The sequence below is a fragment of the Petaurus breviceps genome, unplaced genomic scaffold (genome assembly GCF_028583685.1).
Source record: "Petaurus breviceps papuanus isolate PSGF00001 unplaced genomic scaffold, PetGlider_PUasm1.0 490, whole genome shotgun sequence".
Classification (NCBI taxonomy): domain Eukaryota; kingdom Metazoa; phylum Chordata; class Mammalia; order Diprotodontia; family Petauridae; genus Petaurus; species Petaurus breviceps.
This window is the reverse complement of record NW_027186352.1, coordinates 23,451,627-23,466,501: the sequence shown is the minus strand read 5'-3', so window position 1 is coordinate 23,466,501 and position 14,875 is coordinate 23,451,627. Positions and strand designations below refer to the sequence as shown.

Genomic DNA, 14,875 nt, shown 5'->3' with positions numbered 1-14,875 from the left:
TGGATGGATGGATGGATGGATGGATGGATGGATGGATGGATGGATGGGTGAGTGGATGGATGGGTGGATATATAGGTAGATAGATGGATGGATAAATGGATGTAGAGTAGGGTGGATGGATGAGTGGATATATAGGTAGATAGATGGATGGATAAATGGATGTAGCGTAGTCTAGATAGGTAGATGGCTAGGTGGGTAGATAGATTGTAGGCAGAAGGATGGAAAAGTGGACATAGGGTGGGATAGATAGCAGATAAATAGGTAGATGAATGATAGATTATAGGAGCAGTTGGATGGCTAAATGGATTGGAGGAGAAAGAGAGAGAGAGAGAATATGGGACTATCTGGCACTTACTACCGTGTTTCCCCGATAATAAGACCTATCCCGAAAATAAGCCCTCCCCTTACTGTGTAAGATTCCTCTAAAATAAGCCTTCCCCCGAAAATGAGCCCTATTGAGATTGCTACTGTAGTTACAGCCATCACCCCCTCCATCCACCACTTCACAGTTCCATCTGTATGCACCGTCTCCCCCCCCCCCCCGTGAAACGCACGCTGCACTCCGAGCTGCATCCAATCAGAGCTGCAGCAGTGAGCGCGTCATCCTGTTCTTCCCCAGTGATTTGCTTGCTGGCGCCATTGAGAGCAGTGCCGCGGAGGAGAGCTGAGGCAGGACAACATAAGCCCTCCCCTGAAAATAAGCCCTCTGGTGATTTTCTTTCCAAAAAAAAATAATAAGACAGTGTCTTATTATCGGGGAAATACGGTATGTGTCAGGTGCTGACAAATGTTATTGCTACCTCTGCACAGGACCTGTAACCAGATAATGCTACTTTGTAGCAATGAAAAATGAGATAAAAAAAACCCTCCAGAAAATAAGAGAAAGATTAAGAAAGTTTCCCAGAACTGAGGGAGACAGGGAGCTCTCAGCACCCAGATGTGAAGGGCTGAATCTTGTCCCCTTGAACTCGCCCAGGTTTTCTTTCAAGACATCTCAAAGGCTCTGGAGGAAAAGGCCAGTGCAGGCAGGTAACGCCCCAGATGCAAGGCAGACAGTGAGCAGGGCGAGTCCTCATTTTTCCCAGACAGGATTTACCTGTGGTAGGTGAATTACTCTAAGCTGCCTGCCCTCTGTCCACAAGGGTCGTTAGCATTTAAAGTTCCTGCAGTAAAAAGCTGGCCAAATGTTAGGACATTTCTGAAATAAGATTTTTTGGGGATGCATGCTTCAGTTCTCCAGACACATATTACCTTACCTGAAAGCAGGTTCCCCCGAGTCCTTGTGGGTTCTTTTCAGGCAGGTAGGTTGTTTCCTCTGTAGAAGGCACAGGGAATTGTGGACAGAAGTCAATCTGTCCTCCTACTGTGTCGGGTCAATTAAAACCCTCTGAAAACTTCAGGACTCTGGGTACCTGGTGTTTGCATCCTGGCAGGAAAGTGGCCACCCCTGCCTTTTTCTGGAGCTCATAAATCCATAAGGGCCCAAATGCTGGAGGTTCACGATCCACCTTTGCTTTTCCCCTGACTTGGAGTTGGTGCCAGGATAGGCCAGTTTGGAATGAGGCTCTGCCAGATCCCTTCTGCAATGTGACATTGACCATGAATGGCCAGAAAAATAATTGCATGTGTGCCTGTGTGTGTGCATGTGTGTGAGGGGGAGAGAGCATTTATTAAGCATTTGCTATGTGCCAGACACTGCTAAGCGCTGGGAAGATAAACACAAGACAAAATATATGTGTGGATGTAAATGTGTATATTATATTTATATATATGTGTGTGTATCTACATGCATGCATATATACATATACACCTGTGTGTAGAATGTGTATGCACATGTACACGTACACATATCATATATGTGTGTGTCACACATATACCCATAATGCTTGTGTGTAATCCCTGGCCTCAGGGGGCTTACATTCTAATGAAGACAACACATCCGGAAATGGGGAAAGGAGTCCCAGTGGCTCGAGAGCGAGGCTTTTTCTCTCAGCCTTTGTCTTCCTAACACTGAGCTCAGCGCCTTGCACAGAGTCTCTGCTCAGTTGAGTAGAATTGGCAGGCATTTGCTGAGGTTCTGCTGTGTGTCAGGCACTGGGCCTCCAAAGGAAACATCCCCTGCTCGCAGGGAGTCTCCATTCTTCTGGAGTGGGGTGGGAGATGCAACGTGGACGCGTGTGCAGTAAGTGTATGCCGAGTGTAGACCCAGTAAATAGAGGTGGGGGAGGAAGAGAGGGAAGCATGGGCACCAAGGGGGGCCGGGGGCAGCCTAATGTCAGAGGTGATGTTTGACCTGAGCTTCGGAGGGAGCCGGGCCTCTGAGAGGAAGGGTCACTCTCCAAAAATGGGGGGCAGCTTCTGCTTGGGTATAAGTGAATCAGGCCTGGAGCTTCCGCCATTTGGGGACAAGTGGACACACTAGTTAATACCCTTTGGAGTGTGTTGCTTAATGGGATGATTGAACTTTTAAACAGAAATCCCTTTCAGAAGGGATTTATAGAGGATTCTTCAAGGCTCGGGTCATGTGTTCATGGAGATAGGTCTGTGATCAGGTTGTGAAAGGAGGGATGTTTGAGGATATATTTCTGTCCTGAAGGAACATCATGGAGAATGACCAGGAAGCAGCAGAGGGAATGGGCAGCATGCAGAACAGGGAATCTGAGGGTCTGAGTTCAAATTCTGACACTGGTCGTCATGATCTATGGGATCTTGGAGAAGTCATGTAAAGTGACTTTCACACTTCAAATGAAGTCCTCAGGGCCTCAGTTTACTCATCTGTAAAATGAGGGTATGGGGGAAATGACCACAGAGGCGTCTTTAGCTGCAAGACTCTTCCATCGAGCCATACTGTCTCAGACATCCTGAAGGCTCAGAAACAGGTGGCAGTGGTCTACACACAATGGCCTTTCTGAATTTCTCCTTAGGTCTTTAATAGTTTTCTAAATGAGACCATGTAATCGGGCTCTTGGTGAAAGCAGGCCACAGAAAACTACCTTCTCTTAAGCCTCTCACATTCTCCTCAAACAATGAATAACTCCCTCTTCTGTTTATTTAGCTTAGAGGCTCAAGGCACTGAGGCCTCCCACTGGGAGTGATCGGGTCTGCCTGAAGCCTTCTGGGACTAGCTAGAAACAAACCACCCCAGGATTGAGGTGGGGCTGTGGGGGACACCAGGGGAACTCACAACTGGCAGAAACATCCCAGACAGGGGCTCCTGTCTTTGCCTAGCATACTGATAGGCTACTCTGAGTCTCTAGGCTACAGAGGGGGCAGGGAGGGCATACCATAGGATCTGCCCTTTAGAAGGATCACATTGGCAGTCAGGTAGGGGATAGATTGGAGTGGGAGGAGACTTGAGGCGGGCAGACCCACCAGCAGCTATTACAGTAGTCCAAGTGTGAGGTGAGAGGGGCCCTGTCAGAGGAGAGGAGGGGGCCTGTGTAACAGCCAGGACCGGGAGGCCCCTGAAACTAAAACAAAGACGAGGCCGTCTTCTCCTGCCTGCCTTGGGCCTCTTCCCAACCTCCCTAAGGCTGAATGACAGAAAGCGGACAGTGTGGCTGTGGGGTGAGAGGGTCCTTAATGACTGCCCCTCTTCTTCCACCATTCCAAGTCCCCAAGAGCCACAGATGCTTGGCTTGGGTCCCTCACTAGATGTGCCATCGAGAAAGTGCATGTAAGTCCCCCTGAAGCACACGGCAGACCAGGGGGTCAATGCCATGGTCACCAAGATGGCAGACGTGTGGTTCTGGGCTCCCAGAAAGAGAGGCATACAGCAGCCTTTGTACATTCAAGTATCACTTCACACAGTTCAAGGCTCATGCTTTCCTACCTTTTGTGTGTTCTATAGCCACTTGGCAGGCCTCTGGACCCCTTCCCAGAAGCACATAAATTCCTAAGGTAAAATGAGCAGGGTTAGGAAGTGAAAGATCACAAATTATGTTGAACTGCAGTTATCAAAATATTTTTCAAAAACAAATTCCCAGACTGCAGGTTAAAAGCCTTTGATCTAGTCCAGTCCCCTCATTTTATACACTAGGAGCCTGCAAGCCCGGAGAAATGAAGTGACTTATCCCAGGTCACATGAAGCATGGTGGAGCAGGGCGGGGGGGGGAGGAGGGGGGCGTAGATAACAGGGATTGTTTCTTTTCTTTGGGTTTTCTGGTCTCATTTCTTATTCTCCTTCATATGATCTCTGTTTCTAAAAAGAAGACTATAAAAGTATTCCATTATCTTATAATAATTCATATTATTTGATTAATTATTAACATGATAATAGCTAGTATTTATATTATACTTTTAGGGCTACAAAGTGCTTTCCATTTTGTCCTCACAATCACCCTTGGGAGTAGCTTCTGCTGCTGTTGTTATTATTTTTCCCATTTTACAGACGAGGAAACTGAGGCTGAGGGAGAAAATGCGTGTGTGTGTGTGTGTGGTTTGTCATTTGTTCTTGAACAGGACCACCACATGAGGGAGGTGATGCCATGACCTGCAAAGAAATTGGACTTAAATAAGGCAGGGCTGTGCAGTCACCAGCCTCACTTTCTCCTCTGGAGCCATATGGGTCCAGTGACCAGATTAGATCAGGACGACTGGAGATGGCCCTGGATGCAGTGGGAGGCCTTGTCTGCCCAAAGTCACAGAGGTAGCATGTGATAGAAGCTAGATTCAAGCTCCAAGCCTCCAGTTCCAAATTCAGGGCCCTTTCTGCTACATTGCATAAGAAAGGGAGAAGTCTAGACTGGGGTGGGGGGGTTAGAAAGGAAGATCATCCAGGTAAAACAGGCTGATGGCAGGGAGCAAAATGGATGAAAGAAACAGCCTGGGCAGTTGTTTTGGAGCCTGAAGAGCTTGAGTTCCTGGGAGCAGTTAGGTAAGGCAGTTGGTATAGTACCTGCCTGTATCAGCAATGCCATATTCACAATGCCTATGGAGATCACAGATACGCTGATATAATTATCCATCACAAAATACATCATGCTTGCCATATGGGGGAATAAACTAAAAAATTTATTAAGATACCAAAAGACGGAGTCCCAAAACCAGAAAGTGAAAGCCATCAGAGTAGTTATGACATTGGCACAGGTAGATAAAGTAGAAAGAACCCACATTTTCAAGCCTTTAAAACAGAACAGGCTACCTCAAGCAAAGGTCCTCCTCTCCCCACTCACAGCAACCACCCAGCGTCCGGGAAGTGCGCTCCCAGCAGCTTCGGCCCCTGGCAGTCCTCAGCAGGAGTCCTTAGCAGAAATTCTGACTAACTCAAAAAGGGCTTCGCGCTGCCGCTGCCTCTGCTGCTGCTGCCGCCGTCGCCACCACCGCCAGCCACTGCAGGAACTCCAGCTTCCCCCCCCCGCCTTCCTCTTTCTCCGCCCCTTCCTGCTACGTCAGCAAGTCCAATGGGGCATGGAAGATCTTTAAATCCCATAACCCTTACACTGCCCTGGAGTCAGGAGGATCTGAGTTCAAATCCCCCTCAGACACTTACTAGCTGTGTGACCCTGGGCAAGTCACTTAATCCCAATTGTCTGAAGGGGAAAAAAAAAGAATTTGGGTTCCTGGGTCCTCATTAGGCAACTATTATTCATCCAGCACATCAAAGCATTAGTAGAGGAGGGAGGGGCCATAGCTTGGGGGAGGAGAAACCAGCAGTCAGTTCCCTTTCAGGTACAAACCCTGACTTGCTCTCCTAGAAGCTGCTGAGACAATTCAGTGAGCATTTATCGATCACCTGCTTTGTGCCTGGCTGTGGGGCAGTCACTGGGGAGGCCAAGTCCAAGAAAAGGCAACACCTCACCCCACTCCCACTCCCACTCCCACCCGCCAAGGAGTTTGCATTCCATGGGAAGAAGTACCTAATGAAATACCAGGACAAAGTCGTTCCAAGAGGGAGAGAGCACCAGGAACTGAGGAGCCGGGTGGCCCTTACCTGGTCTCTGCAAGAAGCCCCAATGGGGTGGAGAGGAAGGCATAGGATACGATGGAGGGGCCCGGGGTACAAAGAGCCAGAGGGACTAACCAGAAGCCAATTTAACTGAAATGGAGGCCATAGAAAGGGGGATGATGATATGACTAACACCGAAAGAGTCGCTCTGGGGCCAGATTGTTGAGGACTTGAAATGTCCGTAAGCGAATGAGTAGTTTGTGATTGTGACAATAACAAATATGGTTTCTGTAATGCTTGAAGGTTTATAAAGTGATTTCCAGACATCTCATGTTATCTTCAAAGAAACCCTGGGGAGGCAGGGGCTATTCTTATCCCCCTTTTACAGGAAGGAAACTGAGGTAGGTAGAGGTAGGGCCATGCAGCTGGTAAAGTGTCTGAGGCTGGGTTTTAATTCAGGTCTTTTTCAGTACTCTGCCCATTGCCCCACTGTGTTGTCTTTAAACCCAGAGGCAAAAGGGAACCATTTATAAATATTCCAAAATCCTTAAGACTGACAATTTGGCATCATCAAGAAACCAAAGGGCAGGGACAAGAAGATGGGGATGTGGGAAGCCAGGGAAAGAGACTTTACACAGAATTCCCTAATAAAGGTAATCAAGGAGCTTCCCCTGAGATGGACTAGAATGCCGTTTTATCTTAATTCTATTATATTCTCTCTGAATATTAAAGTGAATGGTTTTAAGATTTAACAATAAAAACTCATGTGTATGTCTAGCTGGAGTGCCATCTCAGTGATTTCACTTTATAGGGACACCTGGCATGGAAACTCCCATCCATGCAGCATGTCTGCTTTAATGGGACTGGGAGTCCCAGAGAGTTGCCTTAACTCGTGTGAGTAATCTGCCCGAAGCCAAAGAGAGAATACCAAGTTAGCACTGGGTTGATGATTTTTCTAGGAATGAATGGTCCCCAGATGCTAAGGCAGCAGTCGCAAGAATGTGCTGGGTTCTTGGGAAGAGGCAGAATTTGAATCTAAGCCTTCTTGACCTGCTATGACCCCTTGCTTCTCAATTGGCCTGCATATAGTGTTTTTAGGGTGGCCGAACGCTTGACATTCTTTTTCTCTCTCAAACTGCACGATACCCCCAGTGAAGTAGGTACTGTCCCCATTTATAAGTGAACTGAGACTCGCAGATAAGAAGTGATTTGCTGGGGTGGCCAGGTGGTGCAGTGAGTAAGAGCACTGGCCCCAGAGTCAGGAGACCTGGGATCGAATCCGGGCTCAGATACTTAGCACCACACCCCAAAATAACTGGCTGTGTAACCTTGAGCAAGTTACTTAACCCCAATTGCTTAAAAAAAAAGTGACTTCCCAGTGGGCACACAGCTGGTGGGCTTGGGAGACAGAATTCAAGATGAGGTCAGTCTCTGTGTCGCCACCACCAGACTGCCCCTCTGAGTCTTAGTCCTGTCACGGCTTAGACTTACTCTTCCCACAAGCCTGTGACATTCTTCTATGTGCTGCCTTGGCATCTAGGGACCGCTCAGTCCCAGAAAAATAATTAACCCAGTATCATTCTGGTGTCACGGAAGCATCTAATTAAGTGGGTTAATCCACCTTTGAGGACAGTTTCCAAAACATTATCAACTTGCAGAAATGTTGACCAGCCACCCTTTCTCATGTGTCACTTTAGGAGACATGGCATTGGATTCCTGGGGGTTTCCTTTCCAGTCTTTCGTAGCATTCTTGAGAAATCACATGACATAGTAAATTATGGTCTGGAGAAAGGGAGATCTGGGGTCAAGGCCTGACACATTCACTATGTGGAAGTGGGTGTTGTTTAACCATCTCAGTGCCAAGGACGACCCTCTTAAGACTAGATATAGAGTTGAGTCATAAGTCTTCAGCAGTGGAGGGAGTTGCCATGCCACTAAAATCACAGGTGTCCCCTCCTTGTCCCACCCTGGGTGGGGAAGCCTAAAAGACAGTCACCCCTGACTGGTTTATTTTGGTCCTTAAAGGCTCCAGGTTTATGGGTCCAGGCTGTCTTTGTAGCCTATGGTAAGGATTAAGTTTCTTTTGTACCTGTCCATATTGAATGATATTGAACAACTCACCTAGCCATCTTCCAGAGGTCAAAGCAATGGTTGTGGAAGCCTGGCCAGACTCTCTGATGAAGTGTCGTCCTCGACTTTCTTTTGAAAATCAGCTGAGGGACTTGTGCACACACAGTCACTCAGCCCTCAGTCTTCATTCTGGTTGAGTCCCTAATGCAGCCATGCCCCCTCCCAAGAATATACTGTTACTGACTTTAAATGGCACGTCATTGCATATACTGCTTTGGGGAAAACAGGAGGCATCTGGCGGGGGAAGGAAGTGAGGTGGGAAAGAAAATGTCTTTTCAGAAATTGGCCTTTCCATCTTCAGATGATTCTTCATTGATTTTCCTGATTTCTGCTTCCATAGAGGTTATGCTCTTATGTTAAGGCTAGATAGTATCATATGGGGAACAGACCTCTGCCCAGAAGGAGACTGGACATCAGGAACAACTTCCTGACAGAGCTTCCCAGGAGCAGGCAGGGTGATCTCGGGAGGCAGGGGGTTGCCTTCAGGCAGGCTTCCAGCAGGACGGGGTGTCCATGCAACAGGGAGGCAGCCATGGAGATTCTTCTGCAGCTTTGGGTTGGCCTGGATGGGGGCTGAGGTCCTTCTAAAGGACGAGGTTCTCTGATTCTTTGACTCACAATGGGATGTTTAAATAGGTCGTCCATGTTTGTGTTGAAAGGACTTGTGCTTTGCTCTTATTCAAGAGTAGGAAAATACCTGAAGAAGCCCACATATTACCTCCCTTGAGCTTTGACCCATAAAATGAGGCATGGCGGGTTTTCTTTGGGATTTTCCCATCAGTCCTCTCTGGTCAGACTAATATTCCCAAGATGTTGGGCTATTACACTAGTATATCACTGAAAAGTTGTTTTTATTTTTTTAAACTGGAAAAAACCTTGAAAGCAGAGGCCCTTAACCTTCTCTGTATTCTGACCTCTTCTGACAGCCTGAAACATGTGAATCCCATCCCAGAATAATGAAATCATAAGTGATATATTCCAGGCCAGTGTTGGGTACCTTTGTGTGAAACTTAGAGTGACCCCACTTTCCTTTTGAAGAGTTCCCCCAACCTATGTTTGGGGGGTAAGGTGATGATTTAATCTGCATTTTTAAATACTGCTTCCTCCTAAACATGTAGCTAGGGACCCTGGGAAGAAAGAAGGTTCTGCATGCTGATCACTGCCCAATCTGGATATTTCAGGGTGTTTTGACAGTTTCCCCCACTTAACATCTGTACTTAAGAAGCCTCCCTGCTCTTGGTAACGTATGAACATGATGTCTCCTGCCCACATCCAGGCCCCTGCATGATCTTGATCCCCTGCGGGGCTCCCTGGCAGGCTGTCCCCAGCAGGGCTTTTCATCCATCATGAATGTGGACTGGCCCAGCCTTCCATCTGCAGGTCACTTGTTATGCTTGCCCTCGCTGACCAAAACCCTCCCCATCTCATCCAACACTGGCTGCTCCCTACTAAAAAACCAACAGCAACCCCAAGCCAAGCTCCCCCTAACGCATTCCCCTCCTGTGCCTTGCTCTGTGCTGCTCTGCGCTCTGGATTTGTTTGTTTGGTCTCGCATTATCAAACAGGGTGCATGGAAGGGGCCACTCTGCTAGGAAGGATTTTGAACATCGTCATACGGCGTGTGCTGTGGCTGCTGTTGGGGCAGGGGAGGACGGGGTCCCAGAGCTGGAGGAAAGGGAAATGTCAATGACTGGAATTCAGACTTTCTTTGAGTGAGACCAATAATGAGAACTCTCAGTCCATTATTCATAGATAGGGAAGCCATGGCTATTAGAGCTCAAGTGATGTGGGATACTATCCATGCAGAAGGGATGAGGGAACAAGGACAAGTGAATTAGCCAAAGGATGCCTTTCTGAGCGGGGAGACAGCTTAGTTACTCTCATACCCTTGGTGGCTTCATTTTGCTCCATCAGCAGACCCTATCAGCTCTTGGTATGGCCACATGGACCCACAGTTAAAAAGTGGCTGGAGTAACCACTGTTTGGAGAGCTGAGATGGAATGAGCTGGCCTTGAATCAGAGCCCCCCAGGCAGGAGTGAAAGAGGGTGGGCGGTGTGCCATCTTGGGTGAAATCAGCCCTTGTGACTTTCCCGTTGGGCTGTCCCATTCATTGCCTGCCCTCCCTCTTGCAGCTCTCCACTTGCTGGTGTTCTCCAAGCAGACGGTTGTCCACCCATGTTGCTCATAAGTCAGAATTAGAACTCTCGGTGTCAGCTAACCCAGCACCTTTGTTTTACAGATGAGGGAATTGAGACCCACTGAGGTTAAGCAGCTTGTTCAAGGTCACTCAGATGGTAACTTGACCTCACTGCAGGACAGTCACATGATTTTAAAACTAGAAGGACCCAGAGGGGTCGTCTAGCCCAGCACCCTCATTTTTCAGATGAGGAATCTGAGATCCCCCTCTTTGCTACAGTGAAGACAAAGAGGGCCAGCCTGGGGAAAAAGCAGAGGAAGCCTGGTCCCTAGCACCTCCCTTGGCCCAGGACAGGTGATTTGCTAATTCATTTTCCCAAATGCTTCTTCAAAGGCCAGATTTGATGTTTTAGATGGGAGAAACATCTCCGCATTTGGATCCCTTCTCTGAACTCGTCCTTCCCCAGTTTGCTAAATTTGGCTGGAGACATTCTAAAGACAATTTTTTTGTGGGTTTGTGGCATTTACTGCTCCAAGTCTAGCTTGGGCCAAGAAATGTGGGTAACATGAAGCTTTTGCATTTTTCCCCCAACCTCCACCAGCATTTGGGCCCAGCTCTCCCTGCAGACCTGTTCAGGCTTTGTCTTCCCCATTCCTGTGTGGGTCTTTCTAATACAGCTCTGCCCTGGCTGTTCGTTGTGTGGAGGAATTAAAGATAAAGGAATGCTTGTAGTCTGGGGGCTGTTTCTCCTCTAAAGAAAAGTTGGTGCAAATGAAACAAATTTCTTGAATAAAGTCCGTCTTTTAAAAATTCTGTCTGGTTCCCATCCCCACTGACTCAGCAATAAGAGAGACTTCCTCCTTTTTCCCCCTCTTATTCTTCTACTAATATTGGAATGCTTCAGACTGAACTAATCTCAACTATTCTCGGAGATTTCTTGGAAGGGAAAGTGCTCCTGTTAAGCCTTTTATGGGAACATTCCCCACTCTCCCATGCAACATAACAATTGTGTTTTACCCAAAGCAAAAGGATGAGCATTTGTTGGGGATGTTGTTAAGGTGTGTTTTTGTCAAGCATAATTATTAAGCCCCTGCTGTGTGCCTGGCATTGTGTTAAGTGCTGGGACTAAAAGCAGTCCCTGCCCTCAGGAAGCTCCCAGTAAAGGGGGAGACGACTATGGACAAACCAGATATAGCCAGGATGAATCAGAGATAATCAACAGAGGGAAGCTTCTTGTAAGAGGCCTGGGAAAGCCTTCTGGGAGAAGAGGAGGCCAAAGGAAGGAGGGATGGAATTTGGGGCATGGGGGATACCAAGAAGAAATGCCCAGAGTTGAGAGATATAATGCCTGGTTCAGATATGGGTAGGAACAGGAGGCCTCTGAGGCCTTTTCCAATCCCAAGCCTACAAACTCCAAAAATCTGGATATGTGAGCATGTCTTAGAGAGGTTTGTCTCTGCTTGTTTGCACCCTTCCAATAGAATATAAGTTTCTCAAGGGCAGGAAGTCCAGTTTGTATTTAATGCCCACAGTACCTGACACATAGGAGGCATTGAATGTTGGTTGGATTGTATAGACTAAAGCACATTTTGGAAGCTAAGTGGAGCACCAGGCCTGGAGTCAGGAAGAGCTGAGTTCAAAACCAGTCTCAGACACTTCCTAGCTGTGTGACCCTGGGCAAGTCACTTTACCCTGTTTGCCTCGGTTTCCTCATCTGTAGATTGAGCTGGAAAAGGAGATGGGAAACCGCTTCAGTATATTTGCCAAGAAAACCCTAAATGGGGTCATAAAGAGTCAGACATGACAGAACAACAACAAAGTACATTTTAGTATCTCAGAAAGAATTCTCCTTCCCCTTTCCTGCCATCGTTTACTCTCCACTGAAAAACAGATGTGACAGTTGGGAAGCCTTGAAAGCCCTCTAGAAGACCCTCTTCCTAACTAAGGCTGTCCCCGTGGTCCTCGTCTAACATTTTTTCTTATCTCCCCCCATTCACCCACCTCCTTCCATGTCTGCCACTGGTTTTTAGACAAACTCCAAATTAAAAATTCATACAAGCTAGGAAGATAGTAAATAATAATTTATTCAAATAATGGTTGTCATTTCGATGTCACTTCGGATTTCAGGAAATGCTTTACACACATGATCTCACACTGAATCCTCACAATAACACTTCGAGATTAAGTCTATTAGAATTCTCACTTTACAGATGAGGAAACCAAGGCTGGGAGAGCTAGAGCAATCATCCGGGTAGTCAAGACAAGGGGGAGGAAGGGTTCCACCCCTGAGCCCAGCTGCATCTTGCTGCAGGAAGGAGACAGAGTAAGAATAAATGCCCTTTTCTCATTCCCAGGACCAGTGTTTCTGAAGACAGCCTGGTGTCAGACACTGAGCAGTCTCTGCACGGAATGTGTGTTTTGATGAAAAGTTATTGAATATCACTCGCTCCTTGGAGTTCTGCCTAGAGATATTCTTAGCTGCAGGTCCTGTGTTTTCTTGGACTAGAGATAGAAAAACTGGCTTGGAATCCAGACTGGTGTTCCCAAAATAGCTCCTTACTTGTATAGATCGGCGTTTATGCCAACAGAATGAGGACGGAGATTTATGGAGAGATGTGAACACAGAGGTGATTTTGACAGAGCAACTAGCTTTCTGATGGCCTGTCTCCACATCAATATCCTCGTATCCTTATTTATATATTAGAAAAATAGAATATATACAATAATGAGTACATTACCTTTATTTTTTTAAACCCTCAGTGCTCTGTAAATCAGAAATGGGCAGGGGGGAGAGAAAAGTCTTGTCAGTGGGCTTGGTGATCATTCCCGGGTTTGCTCAGTAGGCCCATCCACTGAGTACCAGAATGTGAAGAGGGGAAAAGGATAGACCTTTTGGAAGACACCAATAGATGTTTGAATAAATAAGCTATTTTAGTTTTAAGGAAGCTATGTTATTCAGGACAAGCCCTTAACCACCATTTCCTACAAGGAAAAATTCTCCAATGTTTTAACATTGAGCCACCTTCCCCAAAACATTTCTTACAGTTAAATTTTTATGCAACAGAAATTAAAAAAAAAAGTCATTGCCCAAAGCCTTGGCCTAGTGTGCAGACATTGTGCTGGGATTGCCTCTGTTGGTCATCTGGAGAGGACTGAGTATGTGTTCAGTGACATGAGTATTCCAAGGGTTGCCTTGGCAACTGGTCCATCACTGATTTCTAGTCCTCACATGTCCCAGCATCATGTTCAATCACAGCACCGAAGTCTCGGCTCCATCACAGGAAGGTGAATTACGCCACCAAGAACGTTGTCCTTTCTGGGCGCCATTGACGTGTGTTACCCGGGCTCCTGGGAGGGCCAATTAGAGAGAGACACGCAGATCGGCAGAGCCAGGCACATTCCTGATCATTTCCCTTCAACACAGATGCTGAGACTTTGTCAAAAAGCCCCAGACCTTCCACAATGCACTCCCCTTTTATTTGATGATCTGGTCCAAATACAACCTGCAGAGGCCTGGATAGATGATATAAATAGAGCCTGGGGCCATAGAAAAACTCAGGGACTAATGAGTGATTAGTGGAGAGTGCTTTGGGCTGTGTTCCAGGAAACGGTGAAGATATTGGGTAGAAAAATTGACTACCAAATGTCTGAATCATAAAGTGCTATTCAGTAAATCCCAGGGCCCGAAGAACATGCCTTCCCCTGGGCTTTTTGGCCTCACTCCCCACCTTTGCTGATTTCTAGTGACCTTGAAGCTTCTGTCTACTCTCGGGATCCTATCATAGACCACCCACATTTCAGCCTCACTTTCAAAGCCATCCCAATACATGCAGGCTAATAGTTTTATTAAAATCAGAACTATTTTAATATAAAAGGGATTTTTTCTGTATGCTTGCTATGAATTGATGCCAATTTTCTTTGCTACTAAGTTAGAGGCAGACATCTTATATTACATTTAATGCAAGGAACCCCCCCCCATAGTTACTTCTTCCCATGTGAATGCTTTGAGGAATTTATGTTATGATACATAGATTCAGTAATTCAACATTTATTAAGCACCTGCTGTGTGCCAGACACGTCACAGGAGCTGAGGATGTAGAGACAAGTATCTAAACAGTGCCTGCCCTCAGGGAGTTTACAGTCACCACCTACACCAATGAATGAATACCAAGTGATTTCGAAAGAGAGCAAGGGCTTAATAACTCACTGAAGGTGGCGGGGCGCAGAGGGAGGCAGGGTTTTAATGTGTTTGTCGCCACAGACTTGGAGAGGGGATACCTTATTTGTGACTGAAAAGAACAGTATTTTGATTCTGACATGTGATTCTATTTTGCTACCTAAGTAATATGACAGTGATAATTGGCATTGATACGTTGATCTAAGGGTGGCAGAGTGCTTTCCATACTCTTTCTCATCTAATCCTCATAAAACACCGTAAGGTAGGGGCTGCTATTATTATCCCATTTCATTTGGGAAAACAGAGTGAGAGCAGTTTAAATGGCCCCCATTCATCAGTAACCTTTTTCATGGGTAGCTTGTGAATGTAGTCACAGTCAGAATACCTAGGAGCAGTTCCGATGGCATATTGGGAGGCTGTTTTGTAGCTGCTCTCTCTATGAAGATGGTGGTTTATTGTATAAAGATGAGAGAGAGAGAGAGAGAGAGAGAGAGAGAGAGAGAGAGAGAGAGAGAGAGAGAGAGAGAGAGAGAGAGACCTGAC

General features: G+C 46.7%; 1 protein-coding gene across 4 annotated transcripts in view; it reads left to right on the top strand.

The window, feature by feature from the left end:
* Positions 1-14,875, top strand: part of RHOBTB1 (Rho related BTB domain containing 1) — a 200,680-nt gene that overhangs the window by 159,400 nt on the left and 26,405 nt on the right. Inside the window, exon 2 of one of the 4 annotated variants that reach the window (XM_069101848.1) lies at positions 9,199-9,256. The exons of the other annotated variants lie outside the window; for them this stretch is intronic. Coding sequence (XP_068957949.1) covers positions 9,199-9,256 — 58 coding nt within the window. The remainder of the gene's footprint in view (positions 1-9,198; positions 9,257-14,875) is intronic. 4 annotated transcript variants of the gene reach the window in all.